The sequence below is a fragment of the Cyanistes caeruleus genome, chromosome 2 (assembly GCF_971803275.1).
Source record: "Cyanistes caeruleus chromosome 2, bCyaCae1.hap1.1, whole genome shotgun sequence".
Taxonomy (NCBI): domain Eukaryota; kingdom Metazoa; phylum Chordata; class Aves; order Passeriformes; family Paridae; genus Cyanistes; species Cyanistes caeruleus.
Window position 1 is genome coordinate 30537467 of NC_141702.1, and position 14764 is coordinate 30552230.

Sequence of the window (14764 nt, forward strand, 5' to 3'; positions counted from 1 at the left end):
GGTATGGTGCTTGTGGAATTCCAGCTATGTGAATCCAAAGGAACCCTAATCTTCACTTTTAATTTCATTATGCAGTCTCAAAATTCCATTTCCTAGTTCTTGTCAGCAGTCATTTGACAGGACTGTTAAGCTTTCAATAATGTGTGTCTTCAAAGGCAAGTACCTCACACCTTGCTACAAAAGGAAGCACTTTCTTTAGGTTTGTGTGCTAAATTTTTCTGTGCTTCTGGTCTCACACATGCAGCATAAATAAAGGGTGATTCCACTGAGCTGGGCTGCACCAGTGTCAAGGGAAGAGCAGAAGGACGGGAGTTTTCTTACCTTCAACAATTTCATAATGCACAGCTGTGGTCTAAGGAGTGGGAAGGAGTTAAGTTCCGGGGACACTGAAGTCATAAGCGCATTGCTCCCAGCAGATCTGTAACAACTGCTCTTTCTGTTTCAGTGTGAAGTGGGTCTTTGGCCACTGGTGAGTTCCCTTGTTAAGACAGGGTCTCCTCTGTTCACATATGTAGGTTAATGATGTCCATATTTGCTGAAATGGAAAACCTGGCATGTGCACAAGTTTGAGGACTGGCTGTCCCTCAGGTATTGGTTTCATGTGTACAGAGTTTGCCACAGTATTTTGTGCTTGTTGAACACTTCTTGTTTGAGATGAGTTATACCAGGAAAAGAAATTGCTGCAAGTAGTTCTATTCATTTTTGTAATAAAACCAAACACAGAAAGGCTAAATAATCTGCTTAAGTAGCATGGGCAAATAGGAGGGACACCTTGTGCCATCTGGTTTCTAACCACTGGGTATTTTCTGCAAGGCCCAAGGTTTGGTTTTTACATGAAGACAAAGTGAGCTTAGACCCTCCCAGGTCTTTGGCCTCACTAGGACCAACAGGATGGGAAGGGCAGGACTGGAGGAGTCTGCTCTTAACATGGATGTCTGCTTGCTTTTCCTTGTCTGTGCAGTAATGAATGGTACTTTGTTGTCCTGTAATCCTTGCTGTCACCAGGCAGGCAGGGAGGGAGGAGGTGTGGTGAGGTTGACCTAACTTGTTGCACATACCAACTGTCCTTGTGTTCCCTGTGTCTCTCTTCCCCTCCTGCAGAACACAGGCCTGGTCATCAGCACTTTTTCCTCAGGTGTCTACCACTCTATCTTATCCCAGATTTTTTAAGACAACTTCTTTTCCTTCCCTACTCTAATTTTCATTTCATATGGTACTTGAACTGAGCAGTTTCTTCACCTTTATTTCTGCCTGGGAGGCAAAAGCAAGAGAAAAATGGAAAGACATTTTATGCTAGGAGACGCTAAAAGCCGCAGCCTTTGATGGTCTCAGTGCTGCTGGGATGTTTGCAATGGTGCAGTACTGGCTGATTGTCGTAGTCCCCCACTTGGCGGGCCCTTGGCAAGCCCAATGTGCCTCCTAGTTGTGCATTGCCCTTGTACTTTGCTAAGTAACAGTCTTCACATGCAGTGGTTTTAGATACCCAGGGGTTACCAGCTTTGCTGACCGTGCTGCCCAGGCTGTGTTGCTCATGCAGTGACAGGTATCTCAGGATGCCATGTAGTGGATGCAGAGAGGATCTACTGTTCCTGTGGAGATGCTGTTTCCACCAAGGAGGTGCCCTCAGTTCTTCCCATCAAACCGTGGCTGATGCTGCTCAGAGTCCTTCCAGGGTGTTGTTTCCATCTTTTGCCTTGACTTCATGGCACTACCAAGAAATAAAAGTTGTCTTTTCCCTCCTTTGATTAAAATTAGTGGTGTCCAGGCATTCAGATGGGAGATGGGAGAGTTGCTTGGCAATTGCTCTTATGTAAAGGGCAGAGAAAAAAGGACTGATTCTTGATCTGTTATTTTACTGACAGTGATGCTTTGGGGAAAAAAATTGTGCTTTTGTCTCCTTTCTAAACTGCTGTGCAGATTTAACCTTTCAAGTGTAGCTCTGAGGGAGGAGACTGGTGTGGATCCCCACTAGAGCATCTCTGACTCTGTACTCACCACTGTGTGGTGGCCACGCCTGGTGCCTGGACCTTGACCTCTGTGCCAAGGAATGCCATATTGGCAAACCTTCTATCCTGAAAGCTGGAGGCTGCACCTTCTTCACCTCTTTGCAGACCTAAGACTGGATGTTTTGACAGCCTGTGGTGTCTCCTTGGGGTGAACAGCTCTGAGCAGGCACATCCTAGCTCTGAGCAGGCACATCCTAGCTCTGAGCAGGCACATCCTAGCTCTGAGCAGGCCTCAGCTTCCCTGTCTGTGCCCCTAGAGCGTGGGTCAGCAGAGCCACGGGTGTGGGCTGCCCAGGGCTCCCGGGAGGCTCAGCACAAGCCGGGGCTGCGGTGGAGACCGAGGTGGAATGAGTGAAGGGTGAAGAAGGTGTTCCTGTCCAGCTGCAGCTCCCAGCACAAGCCCCAGGAGGGACATTTTTGGGCACTGCTGGGGCCCGATAAGCACACGCCGTTCTTGTTGCAAGTGATTTAGTGCTGGATGTGGTTTACTGAAGAGCAGGCACGGAGCCAAGTGGGAAATGAGCTCACTCTGCCTTACAGGGCAGCAAGAAGAGAGAGGAGGTGACAACAGCCTCGTGACCAGTTTCTTCCCTTGCAATCTACTGCGGTTTAACTTGAAAATTGCCGTGCATGACCAGGTGGTGGCCTGTGTCACACGTGTGCAGGAGTTTTGGAGTCACAAGTGGAACGGCTGCTGTGCCTGCCAGTGCTGAGCTGGCACTTCAGCCAGGGTTTGTCCTTGTCCCACTGCAGCTCGGGAGACTTTGGCCAGGTGGCAGGTGACAGGGCTGGCTCGGTGACACTGGCCCGGAGCTGGCTGCTGTCAGGCAAGGTCTGGGAGCGGTTTTGGGAGCAGAGTGATCATGTCACAGGCGGTGAGCTCAGGCCTCCTCAGGCTGGGCCGTGTGTGCAGCAGCCGGGGAAATGCAGGGCAGGAATTCCCCTCACAAGGAAGTGACTGCAGAAGAGCAGAGAGCCCTGCTCAGGGAAGTTTTCCTTCTCCCACTCCCGGGCCACATATATACACCCCCTCCTTCCCCCAAGAATTAGGGTACTGGAATCCACTAAAGTGCTTTAGCAGCAGGCCAGGTGATACTAGTTACTGGTACTAGTAATGCCAGTCAAACAAATTTATAATTACATTTAAATTCACCTGTTCCTTCTTTTTTTTTCCTCTGGAAAAGGCAATTAAAGGGCTTGTTTTACATAGAGACAGCACCAACAATCCTACATCTCTTTCTCCAAAATACTCGTCCTATTAGCAGAACCACAGCCTAGCTTATAAACTAAATATTTATGAAATATCAATAAAAACTCTATTAATATCAATATTATTAAATATTAATTATATTAATATTATTAATAAGAACTATGTATAACAAATAATAGAAAATAAATAATACGTATACATAACTAATTATCAATAACCAAATATTAATTTATCTGGGAGCATTTCACTGATTACTAAGGCTTAGAATCCAGCTTCAAAATAGGAACTGCAGATTTTAAGGAGTCTGACAACAGCATTTGTAAAAAATTAACTAGGCATCTCATTATGTAGATGTATATATATGTTATATATAATATATGGGTGTGCATGTGTATATATATATATATATCTCAAACAAAAAAATGGGAATTTTGCTTAAGATGTGCCCAGGTGGCTGCAGATAAGAGGAACCCAAAACTTCCTTTTGAATTTCAGCCCTACATGCAATTGACCCCCCTCCAGGAGGGGACATTTTCTTGCCTTTCTGGCTCTCTGCAGGTTTGGAGTCAGCAGCTTTGCCAGCTCTGCTGAGCTGTGCAGAATAGGCACCTGGGGTGGGGAAACACTGTGGCTCTTCCCTTTGTATTAAATAATCCAGATTTTACTGGGCTGAAAGGGAAAATGTGATCGTGACTGCTGCTGGCATGGTAGGCAGGGCCCTGAGTTAGGGGTGAGCTGGCTCTGCTTATTTCCAGTGACTATGTAATGCAAAAAAATTAGCATATTAATCCATGGAGTACTGTTAGTGCTGGGCCTGAGCTAGAGATTTCCTTGCAGGAGGATGCCCAGGGTTCTGGATTGCTTTGCTGAGAAGAGCCAGGAGAAAGCCTTAGCAAGTACCTCAGCACACTGAGGGCAAACCTGTTGCTACTGCATCCTTAAAATCACACACTTGGCCCATGGGGATGATTCACTAATGAAAGCTTAGGTACCTTCCAACATGTTTTGCTTTTTTAAAGGAAGAAATAAGCAAAATCTGCACGAATTCAGAGCTGTTCAGCATGGGTGCAGCTCCTTGGCTGAGAGCCTGTGTGCACCCCACTGCTGCCCCACCGTCCCCCCACCCACAGGCCAGAGATCCTTCACCAGGAAATCCCACTCTGATTTATCTCCACCTTGGCTCAGTATGTCACTCAGCATCTTCCAAGGAAAATATGGGTCCAGCTGTCACTGTGCCACTGCAGAGAAGCTGGCAGATTTGAATTGTGTTGTGTAAATATTTGAAACATAAAAGGATTAAAGAATTACTGACAGGCAGCCAGGGAAAGTAACCTGATTTTTTAAAAAGCAGACAGACAACTATGTAATTGACTTGTAATGCAGAAATAATCTGAGGGGGCTAAAGAGGACTCAGAAAAGGCTAAAAAAGCATAGCTTCTGTACCTTGGAAGCCAATACAGTTTTGATATCTAGGTTTTATTTCAGCTCATTTGCACCCCAGGTGCCCTCTTCCTTCTCCTCAAGTGGTTTCAGGCCTCTCCTTGGTAAGCAGGAGCAGCATTGCAAGAGAAGGGTAATTCTGCTCCAGTACTATCTTCCATGGTCACAGTTTATTCCTGTTTAGTTTACAGTTTGGCTATTATTCAACATTTGCAATTTCAGAAAACTAAATTCCTTAACAGGAAGTACTATTTGGTGCACTCAGATTCCATGAAAAAAAAAATTGTTATTGAAACTAATAAATTCAAAGGTGTTAATACTGTCAGGAATTTACAACTTGCAGTGAAATGTGTGAGAGTGTTCTTGTAGAAAAGGAGCTTTGGGTGAAGCAGATGCTTTGAGCAGGACCTCACAGGTGCTCAGGGTCCCTCTGGGCACTGTTGGGGAGGCAGCTTATCAGCCCTCTCACAGCATCCTCCAGCCCCCAGCCTCCCTCTGGGCACTACATAAACAGAACGAATGAAAATTAAAACCAGGTGGGTTGTATTTATCAGACTGAGCTTACATGGTTCTTAAACAGGTAATCATTGAGCACCAATGATGAAAAGAATATCCCTGTACAGTACAAAGTTTAGTTTGTCTCTGCATGATTTATCTTGACCAAATCTAAAATACACATTTCCAGAATATAACTTTTCAAAATTTGTCAGTACCTTTCAAAATACGGAGACAGCTAAATTCAGAATTAGTCTTTCATTTGCAATTTCAGTAAAGTAAGTTATTCCAGTTATTAGCCTTATACAAGCTGATCTCAGATATAATTAAAATGTTCCTTGGCAGTTGTCTGAGCAGCCTGAATTACCCACCTAGGGAAGCAACACTGAGCAGGAAATTACTTGGTGTTCTCAGCTATGACTGCACTGCTGCATTTCCCGACAAACACCAACCAGACTTTGTCTTCTCTGTCCCCCAAGACCTCACCACACACATTTCTGGAATATTTCTGTGTATTTTAAGTCCCCTGGACGACCAAAGCATTCATCAACAACTAGAAAGGAAACATTCACAAATGCAAGACTGCAGCCAGTTTTCTGCCTTCAGAGCTGGCTCCATCACCATGGCAGCACGCTGTCACACTTCTGTATGAACACCGCCAGCATTGCAGGACAGTGAGCAAAGAGTTAAGGACAGCTGTAAAAGTTGCTTAAAGAAATAAGCAGTCAGAAGACAAATACAGTTCTCAACTAAGAACATTTATTAAAAGTTTGATCAAAGTAGTTTTATTTCCAAATTTTGTTTACAAAAGTCTAACCATTTCCCCAGGTAGTCAGATTAATAAAAGAACTGAGATGGCATTACATTAGTGCATAGAAAGCAAATCTGGTCTATAAAAGTTAGAAGTTAAAAAAAAGAAAACCAAATGTGTAAAATTAAGGTTTTAAGTACATGAAAGCAATTGCTAGTATTGCAGGCAGAGCATTCCCAAGTGTTTTGCTGCGCATGTGAAGTTGTTAGATGCAATACTGTTCTGAAGAGATTTTTTTTGCTAGAAGCAGGACCAGTCCCTCTGCCACAAACCATGCAGCTGACTCTTGCCCTGCTCCTCAGCCAGAACGTTTTAAGGTGACCCAGCCTCCCAGCAGCCACAGTTGGTCTGATCTCTGCACAGCTGACCTGAGGGGCTCCTGCAATAGCACCGCACTGCTCTGCTGGCTCAGGGCACTCACTGCTGCATCACACTCTGTTTTTCACGAAGGATTTAAATGAGTTGCTCACTACGAGCCCATTTCCAAACTACGGTGGAGCAAGTACCACCCAGCCACAGACAACCCTGTGCAACGTGCACAGAGGCACTCCAGACTGGGTGTTGCATATCCAGGCCATGGCCGGCCAAGCCAAACATCCTGCGCCTCACAAAGGAATGTGAAGGAAATCTAACGAACGCAGAGCTGTGCTGAAGGCAGCCTGTGCCAAAGCTGCTTTGCTTTTCATCCAAATCAGAACTTTGCTGAACCAGTTTGACCGAAGCCTCTTGGAAAATATTTAGTGGTTTAACTGCAAAGCATGCGGCGATTTGGCAAGACACTTCAAGTTTTATTATGGCAACAGTAGCTGTGCCTCCATTTTGAAGCTATGCACTTCCTGTTGCCTTGGGGACACTAACAAACCTCCACAAGAATTTAAGCAGCAGAGATTTTACTGAATTGCATAGCCTGCTAAGCTCTATAGCCCTTGCTTCCACTGTACCTTTAAAAATGGTGTGTAATGCTCCAAGGTTTCACTGCAGTTAACACAGAAGGTGAGCAGAAAAGGAGAAAAGATCCAAACAAAGAGCAAGAAAATGAGTAACAGCAGTTCAGACCTATCCAAGCAGTACAGATATGAGTTCCTGCAGAGCAAGCACACAACTGGAGAAGGAAAAGAAAATAAAGGAGAGAATACAGCTGTTACAGGCAGAACAAACATACTGGTGGTGTCATGGAACAAGTCCCTCAAAAGATACTTTTTGACCTTTCATGGGGATGCTGTGGGGAAATCATGTGAAAGGTTAGAAAAACAGCTGCACCATTACGCAAGTCAGCTCTGATTATCCATTAACTGCTTGCCCCCATTTACAAACTTGAAGCAAGGCTTCTATGCCAGAATTCCTATTACAGCTGTTGTTCTTATAGCCCAGAACATTTTGCTTGGGATTATATGACTAGTGATTATTAATAATAGTTTGGACTAGATACCCAAGTCCCCTTTGACTGATCCAAATTTTTACCTGCTGTTAAAAAAGACAAGCAGGCACACCTTGTCCCACTGTGCCATTTGGAACAGGCTATAGTGGTGGGTCACTCAGACTGCATCCAAGTGCAATTCTAGGCAGAAGTTTCAGATTTGGCTATTTGATGTCTTACTATATAAATGAAAACACTTATGTAAAAGTGGTAAATTTCTTAAGAGCTGCACAACAGTTAATTCCAAAGGAAAAAAAAAAAAAATCTGGTTCTGCTTTAACTAGAAAAATCAGTGTACAAAATATTGGAAACCCAGCATTAGATTCTTTGTAACTTTAATGTTAAATGTGTTCACACTTTTTCTTCTCAACACTTTTCTTGGTTTAATCGATGCATCACAGAATGCACTAAAATACTGTAACTGTTACCTGGTATTGTTACCATTAAACCATACCTTGGTTATTTGGTATGCAATCCAATCTCAAAATAGTTTTTGAAGAAAGCACCAGAAAAGCTATTTAAGGCTTGGATCAGTTATATATATAATAAACCTGTAGCTGAGTTTTGTTCTATTCTTCACAAACATGTAATTTTGAGTATTTGCTTTGTAACTTCTGAACATACTCAAGTAACAATGGTCCTTTTTCTTATCCCACCATGACTAGATATAGGTTTTGCCATGAACTCAACATTAACCCAAAGAACACAGAGACGTAGCATTGAACTTCTGTTTTAATGGTCTCAAATTCTGTGACAGATTTTTGGTCAAGTTTCCATTTTAAAAAATTTATCGATTTTAAAGACTAATAACTTAAACTGCCACGAAACAAATGGTCCACAAACATTCCTTTCCTTCTGAAGCTTTTACGATGCATTGTAATCATTAACCAGTCTTTCGCTATTAAACTTAAATGGCCAATTGAGACAAACAGTTCTGAGACCGTTCTTCCACCACTGATTAAGACTGAGGTGGCAGCTGGTGTACAGAATTTTCATTTAGCCTTCTGGGCCTTCTGGGCAGACTTTGTGACCTTGCCAGCTCCTCCAGCCTTCTTTTCAACTGCCTTGATGACACCAACAGCGACCGTCTGCCTCATGTCACGCACGGCAAAACGACCTGAAAGCAGAAACACATTTCATGACTTTTGTCTATGCTGCTTAACTCACAGCCCAGTTTGCAGTGGCAACACACAGGTTTGGTGTAGATGGGCCAGTGCTGCTCTGGAACCAGGCAGGGACAGGCATCCTCACCCTTCTCCAGAGTATCTTCCTGTACCAGTAAACAATTTCACCACACTGCATCCCAAGAGCAGAAATCGAGGAGTGTCTTTTCCAGAGACCAGCAGTAATGTGAAATGCCTTACCGAGAGGAGGATAATCAGAGAAGCTCTCAACACACATGGGTTTGCCAGGGATCATATCAACGATGGCAGCATCTCCAGATTTCAGGAATTTGGGGCCATCCTCCAGCTTCTTGCCAGAACGACGATCAATCTTCTCCTTGAGCTCAGCAAATTTGCATGCAATGTGAGCAGTATGGCAATCCAGCACAGGGGCATAGCCAGCACTGATCTGGCCAGGGTGGTTCAGGATAATGACCTAAGGAAACAAAGAAAGCCAAGTTAGAAGGAGGGGCAACTTTGAACAGATGTGTTCTTATGAAGCCAAGGACATTTCATGATATTTGCTCTGATTAAACTCAGAATACAACTCTTATGTTGGCTTTATAGCTTATCCTAACAAGCCTCCTACTTTGGAATACAGAGCTATATTCCCAACATCCCTGAGGAGCTGCAAAACATACCTGTGCAGTGAAGCCAGCAGCTTCCATGGGAGGGTCGTTCTTGCTGTCACCAGCGACATTACCACGGCGAACATCTTTCACAGACACGTTCTTAACATTGAAGCCAACGTTGTCACCAGGCAGAGCTTCACTCAGGGCTTCGTGGTGCATCTCAACAGATTTAACTTCAGTTGTTACATTGACAGGGGCGAATGTCACCACCATGCCTGGCTTCAGAACACCCGTTTCCACACGGCCAACTGGTACAGTACCAATGCCTGCAAGAAAGAAGCAGCAGTATTACTCATTATTCAGCTCAGTGAATAAATGTCCTTATAGGGGAAAAAACCCACTTGAGACAAGAATTTTAGTTTTTGACTCAAAAGCAGCTCTTGGGCAAGTGCCTGCATTTCTGGCCCATACATCAGCTGTTGCGGCACGTGAGCAGCATTCCAGAAAGCACATACCGCCGATTTTGTAGACATCCTGAAGAGGCAGACGCAGAGGTTTGTCAGTTGGACGAGTTGGTGGCAGGATGCAGTCCAGGGCTTCAAGGAGGGTGGTTCCACTGGCACTGCCATCCTTACGGGTGATCTTCCACCCCTTGAACCATGGCATCTGTAATGGAAACAAAACAAGCTCAGCTTAATCTGACTGCCAAATCTAATGGCACAAGGCTGGAAAAGCCCAAGTGGTACCCCATAGCATCATTTCATTTACTGTTGCAGAGTAACAATTTTTTAAGTGCTAGGATTTATCTTGGACCATAGCACTTCCCAAACAACAATTACAAAACATGTGCATTTTACCATTGCTTAACCGGTCTTAACAGTCTTAGTTTCATGCCTCGATAGAAATAAATGCCAAACTTACGTTAGAGCTAGGCTCCAGCATGTTGTCACCATTCCAGCCAGAAATTGGCACAAAAGCCACAGTGTCTGGGTTGTAGCCAATCTTCTTGATGTAAGTGCTGACTTCTTTGACAATTTCTTCATATCTCTTCTGGCTGTAAGGTGGCTCAGTGGAATCCATCTTGTTGACACCAACAATCAGCTGTTTCACACCCAGGGTGTAGGCCAGAAGGGCATGCTCACGGGTCTGCCCGTTCTTGGAAATACCAGCCTCAAACTCACCAACACCAGCAGCAACAATCAGGACAGCACAATCAGCCTTCAAAAGGAAAAAAAACCTTACTATAATGCTTGCATGTATTTCAAAGTACTACAGGGACACTTAAACCAACCAAAGAACAACCTCCCCAAATTTCCCAGATTCTATTTTCTTTACATACCTGAGAAGTTCCAGTAATCATGTTTTTAATGAAGTCTCTGTGTCCAGGAGCATCAATGATGGTAACGTAGTATTTGCTTGTTTCGAACTTCCACAGGGAAATATCAATAGTAATACCACGTTCACGTTCAGCCTTCAGCTTGTCCAAGACCCAGGCATATTTGAAGGAACCTTTGCCCATCTACAGTTCACAAAAAAAACCCCTATTTTATATTCTCATTATAGAGTTCCACATCTGCAACTAGTTCAGAAAAATCACATGCTGAAGAATAAAATCCAAGGATAGTAACTGGCTTAAGACTGGAAAACACTGCTGCTCATAGAACAAGCAACAAGATACACTTGGCACTACTGGTGAGAGATGCCAACTGTTGAAACTTATTGAACCTGTTGACAGTTTAAGCTCTTTGACAGCTTGTTAATTTCACTAATGCATCTTTGTGATAGAGCTCTTGAGCCAGAGTCCTACTATCAAGTATCTTCTACAATTTTAAGTCCTCTTTTACTTCAATCTTTGCAACCATCAACATTTTAACTTCCACTTTGCTTAACACTTGCCAAATTTCTTATTTGTTCTTATTACCTGTGTTATTATTACACAGCAAAAAGCAGTATCAGTAAACCCCCGATTTTTAAATTAGGCCTCAAAAGATCAACTTCTTTCTATGCAGTTTGAATCTGGCCATTTGACTTGATTCCAGATGTTACTATTGAGAAGCAGCTTTAGACTACCTTCTCACTTTTTTACTTGGCTCTACATTTAACAAAATTGAGTTTTCGAGACTAACACAATGGCAGTTCGAACATTTAAACACTTGTTCTACCTCGGGGACAACTGCAGCGCAGCTGCCGCCCTGTGGCCACGCAACACTGAGCCACTTGTTCAGCTCCTGGGGCAGAGGCAACCAAACCGCCTCCCTGTGGCCACTGAATGCTTTGCAGTTCACACTTCAATTAAGGGTCTATTCATTCCCACAGCGCGGAATTTTGCTGTCTGCTACGGGCCTACGCACCTCAGCCGCTTCCTTCTCGAACTTCTCGATGGTCCTCTTGTCGATGCCCCCACATTTGTAGATGAGGTGGCCGGTGGTGGTGGACTTGCCAGAATCGACGTGGCCGATGACAACGATGTTGATGTGGGTCTTCTCCTTTCCCATTTTGGATGTTAGTTGAGTTCCTTCTTTCGGCAAAAGAGAATCGACACCTGCAAGTTCCCCAGAAAAAAACTGGTTACGCCTCGGGCCGGGCCCGGCGGGCAGCGATGGCGGCGCCACATGCGGGGCGGCCCAGCCGGGATGGCGGCCCCGCCCCGCCGGGTGAGGGGAGGAGCGAGGCGGGCGGGCCGGGGGCCCCTCTGAGCGCCCCTCGCGTCGCCCCCTCCCCGGGCTCGAGTTACCCCGGCGGCGGCGGCCGGGGCGCGGGGCGGCGGCGAGCGGGCCCGGCGGGCAGCGCGGAGGGCGGGGCCGCCCCGCTCCTTTGTGTGACTCACCCCGCCCGGGCCGCCGCGTCCTCCATTTTGTGACGCTGGCGGCGGGCAGGCAAGGCGAGCGGCCATCTTTTCATTCGGGCCCCGGCCCCCTCCCTCTCCGACGGCATCCGCCGACCGTCCCCACACGGCCCCGTGCCGCTGCCCGCGGGGCGTACGGGGAGGCTGCCGGGTGCCTTCTGCCCCACGCCCGCCCGGACACGCCGCTTCCCCGGCCCCAGCCCGGCCAACGGGCGTGTGCACATGGTAATCGAGGAGAACGATGCGCCGCCATCCCGCCGTCCCGCGCTTCCCTACCCGTCCGTCCGCCCCGGTTCCCGCTGGTACCCCCGGCCCCTCCCTCCTTCTCCCCCTCCCCTCGGCCCCCACCACGCCCCAGCTCGGCGCCCGCTGGGCCTCTGGGGCGAGAGGACCCCGGCCCAGCCCGGCCCTGCGGACGCGCCTCACCTGCTCGGCGACGACGGCAAACCCGGAGCGAAAAAGACCGACGGCGTGAGCGTCGCTCCTTATATACCCTGGCAGGGGGCGGGGCCTCGGGGACACGTCACCGCTCCCGGCGGCCCCGCGGCCCCGCCCGGGCACGGAGCGCCCCCGCCCCCGTCAGGGCTGTGCGGGACCCCCCGGCCCGGCCCTACCCTGCCCGGCCTGGCCCAGCTGTGGGGAGCGGTGCTCTGCCTCGTCCCGCGCTCTGCTGAGGGGCTGCGCCGGGAAGGGAGCGGTGCGCCACCCGCGCTGGGACGGAGAGCGGGCGAGCGGGCGGGCGGGAGTGGCCGCCTTGTCCGGGAGGAAGCGGGGCAGCCCCAACCAGCCCCGGCCCCCTTCCCTTGCAGGGCCAGCGGCTCGGGCCTGGGCACCGGGGAGCGTCATGGCCGGGCTGGAGGGATGCGGCAGCTGACGGAAGTCCCCGGGGAACAGCCCCCGGCGAATTAATTGTATTTCTCATTAGGGACACAAAGGAACGCAATGAGCGAGATTAGAAACGCTCAGTGAGTTACCCTGACCGGCAAGTAACAAATGTCGGCTAAACATTACGGAATACGAGATTCCCCCTAGCCCAGTCCGTTGCAAGTCTCTCAGAATGAAAGGTGGAGAAGGAGGGGGAGAGCAGGAATTTCTGGAAGCTTATTACACCAGAATAAGAAGCCGTCGTTTGGCTTAAGAAAAAAGAACTAATTTTTTCCTGTCTTTGCTGTAGCATTAGAGAACAAAAGTTGACTCGTCTTAGAAAACATCGGCATAAAAATAAAGGCGGACGCACCTCCAGCAAAGTTGAGTCTGAACTGCAAATGTATCAGTCACGGAAGCATTCAGGACATGGGGTCTCTGTGAAAGAAGCCCTGACTGCGAGAAGTGTCCCCATACTGTATTTTCACATGGGAAGACCCGCAGGCCTGGCGAATTATTTTTAGAATCATGGCAATGAGGAATCGCAAACCAGCTCACAACATCAGAAATAAAGGCCCTCGTGATTCCAGTGGATTTTCTCTGGTTTAGTCGCCTGTAAGTGATGTAAAAAAAAAATCCTTTAGTTATTCAACATCTATTCCCATTTGAGAGAAATTAATCTGAGAAGCTGAACTATCTCTGTTATTTTTAAATTATCTGCAAAACTATGTAGTCCATGTTCTTATTCAGCTACATTATGTGCCTGTCAGAAATAGTTACTTATCTATAGACAACTATCATCCATTCATTTCTTGGTATGCTCTTCAGGTTGCAGTTGTAAAGCATGGAAAAAGCCTCTTGTTCAAAAATAAATAGAAAAATACATTAGCAAACTAATAATAAAAAAACCTCCCTCATGCATCAACAAACATACCCTTCCACTTGACTTGAAATTTCTCTAGCTGAGATAATAAACTTAGTATCAAATTCATTAGAGAGCAGTAAAGTTAGTATTTAATGGTTTGATATGGAAGTGTTTCCATGAGATATATTTTTCCCATGTGGAAGATTAAAAAGATGCATTTTGTAAAAAATAAAAAAATTCAAAATATCATTAGAGAAGATGCTGAGTTTAGAATATACCTTTTACAAAAATAACCAATTTTAGAGTAAAAACCTGAAAAAAGGTTCTGATATTAAACAAACACATTTTTTTTTAAGAAAGGAAAAAAATTCTCTCTCAGGCCTTTCTGTGTTTTTCAGCAGAGAGCAGTGATGGGGATAGAGGGAAGATAGAGATGGTTCAGCTTTCCTCAAAACTAACCTTCAGAGGCAGTTACTAGTCAAGACACTACATATGAAGACACAGTAATAAAAGGGCAGGAAAAGGAAGGTGGCTCACTTTCTGGAAATGGAAATGCATTATTGTGAAATGGCTTGGGCTGAAGACCAAAGTGTAATATTTGGCAAAAGAGCTAGGAAGCACTTATTTAGGGTCTTCTATAAAGTGAAGACTGTAAACACAGTTAAAAAGCTTTATTCTTCAAGATGGTTCGAAGTTACCTTCTAAAATTTGTATTTCAGTGAGGGGGGGGTATTTTTAAAGGACTGATTTGTTAATTAATTCATTTTCATAAAAAGGTAGTTTTAACGCTTCTCCAGTGTAGTCAATTATTTGTGCCTGAACAGGAAGAGGAGGAAGGAAATTCTAATTTTTTAAAGATACTTTTCTTAAAAGACTATTTTGTAAATAAAGGCTCTTAGAACCAGGTATTTCTTAAGGAAGTAATTTTTTTTGGTGTTATCTACATAGCTGAAAGCTATGAAAGCTAAATTTGTGGTAAAAATTTTTAAATACGGCCCTAGTTTAAGTCTACAGCCGTTATTTTCCCCCTCCACTTCTTTAAATGAGTTTTCAAAATAATTTTATTATTTCCTCTT

General features: G+C 45.7%; 2 protein-coding genes and 1 long non-coding RNA gene across 18 annotated transcripts in view; 1 reads left to right on the forward strand and 2 right to left on the reverse strand.

Annotated features, from left to right (window-relative positions):
• Positions 1-8093: 8093 nt before the first annotated feature.
• On the reverse strand, positions 8094-12531 carry EEF1A1 (eukaryotic translation elongation factor 1 alpha 1). The gene is made up of 8 exons (XM_086876300.1): positions 12386-12531; positions 11466-11656; positions 10454-10633; positions 10036-10332; positions 9630-9780; positions 9184-9440; positions 8744-8978; positions 8094-8496 (listed from the first exon to the last, which is right to left on the reverse strand). Exons 2-8 carry the CDS (start codon positions 11607-11609, stop codon positions 8372-8374), a joined length of 1389 nt encoding a protein of 462 aa, XP_086732426.1. The 5' UTR covers positions 11610-11656; positions 12386-12531; the 3' UTR covers positions 8094-8371.
• Positions 12508-14594, forward strand: LOC147654706 (uncharacterized). The gene is made up of 2 exons (XR_015282961.1): positions 12508-12656; positions 13134-14594. It is a non-coding gene; the product is annotated as an uncharacterized LOC147654706 (long non-coding RNA).
• SLC17A5 (solute carrier family 17 member 5) overlaps positions 12908-14764 on the reverse strand; it is a 42739-nt gene continuing 40882 nt past the window's right edge. For 11 of the 16 annotated variants that reach the window (XR_015282959.1, XR_015282949.1, XR_015282948.1 and 8 more), the window contains one exon: positions 13208-13436. The gene's annotated coding sequence lies outside the window, so the exon portion shown is untranslated. Of the gene's footprint in view, positions 13437-14764 lie in introns of all 16 variants that reach the window. The other 5 variants (XM_086876299.1, XM_086876282.1, XM_086876279.1 and 2 more) reach the window with 2 other exon arrangements.

What these genes read in the sequence shown, in the direction of transcription:
- EEF1A1 (XM_086876300.1), bottom strand. Translation starts at nt 11,609, where the DNA reads ATGGGAAAGGAGAAGACCCACATCAACATCGTTGTCATCGGCCACGTC. An exon ending in TCGAGAAGGAAGCGGCTGAG is followed by an intron (nt 10,634 to 11,465) that starts GTGCGTAGGCCC and finishes TGTGAACTGTAG; the next exon opens with ATGGGCAAAGGTTCCTTCAA. An exon ending in CTGCTGGCTTCACTGCACAG is followed by an intron (nt 8,979 to 9,183) that starts GTATGTTTTGCA and finishes TTGTTTCCTTAG; the next exon opens with GTCATTATCCTGAACCACCC.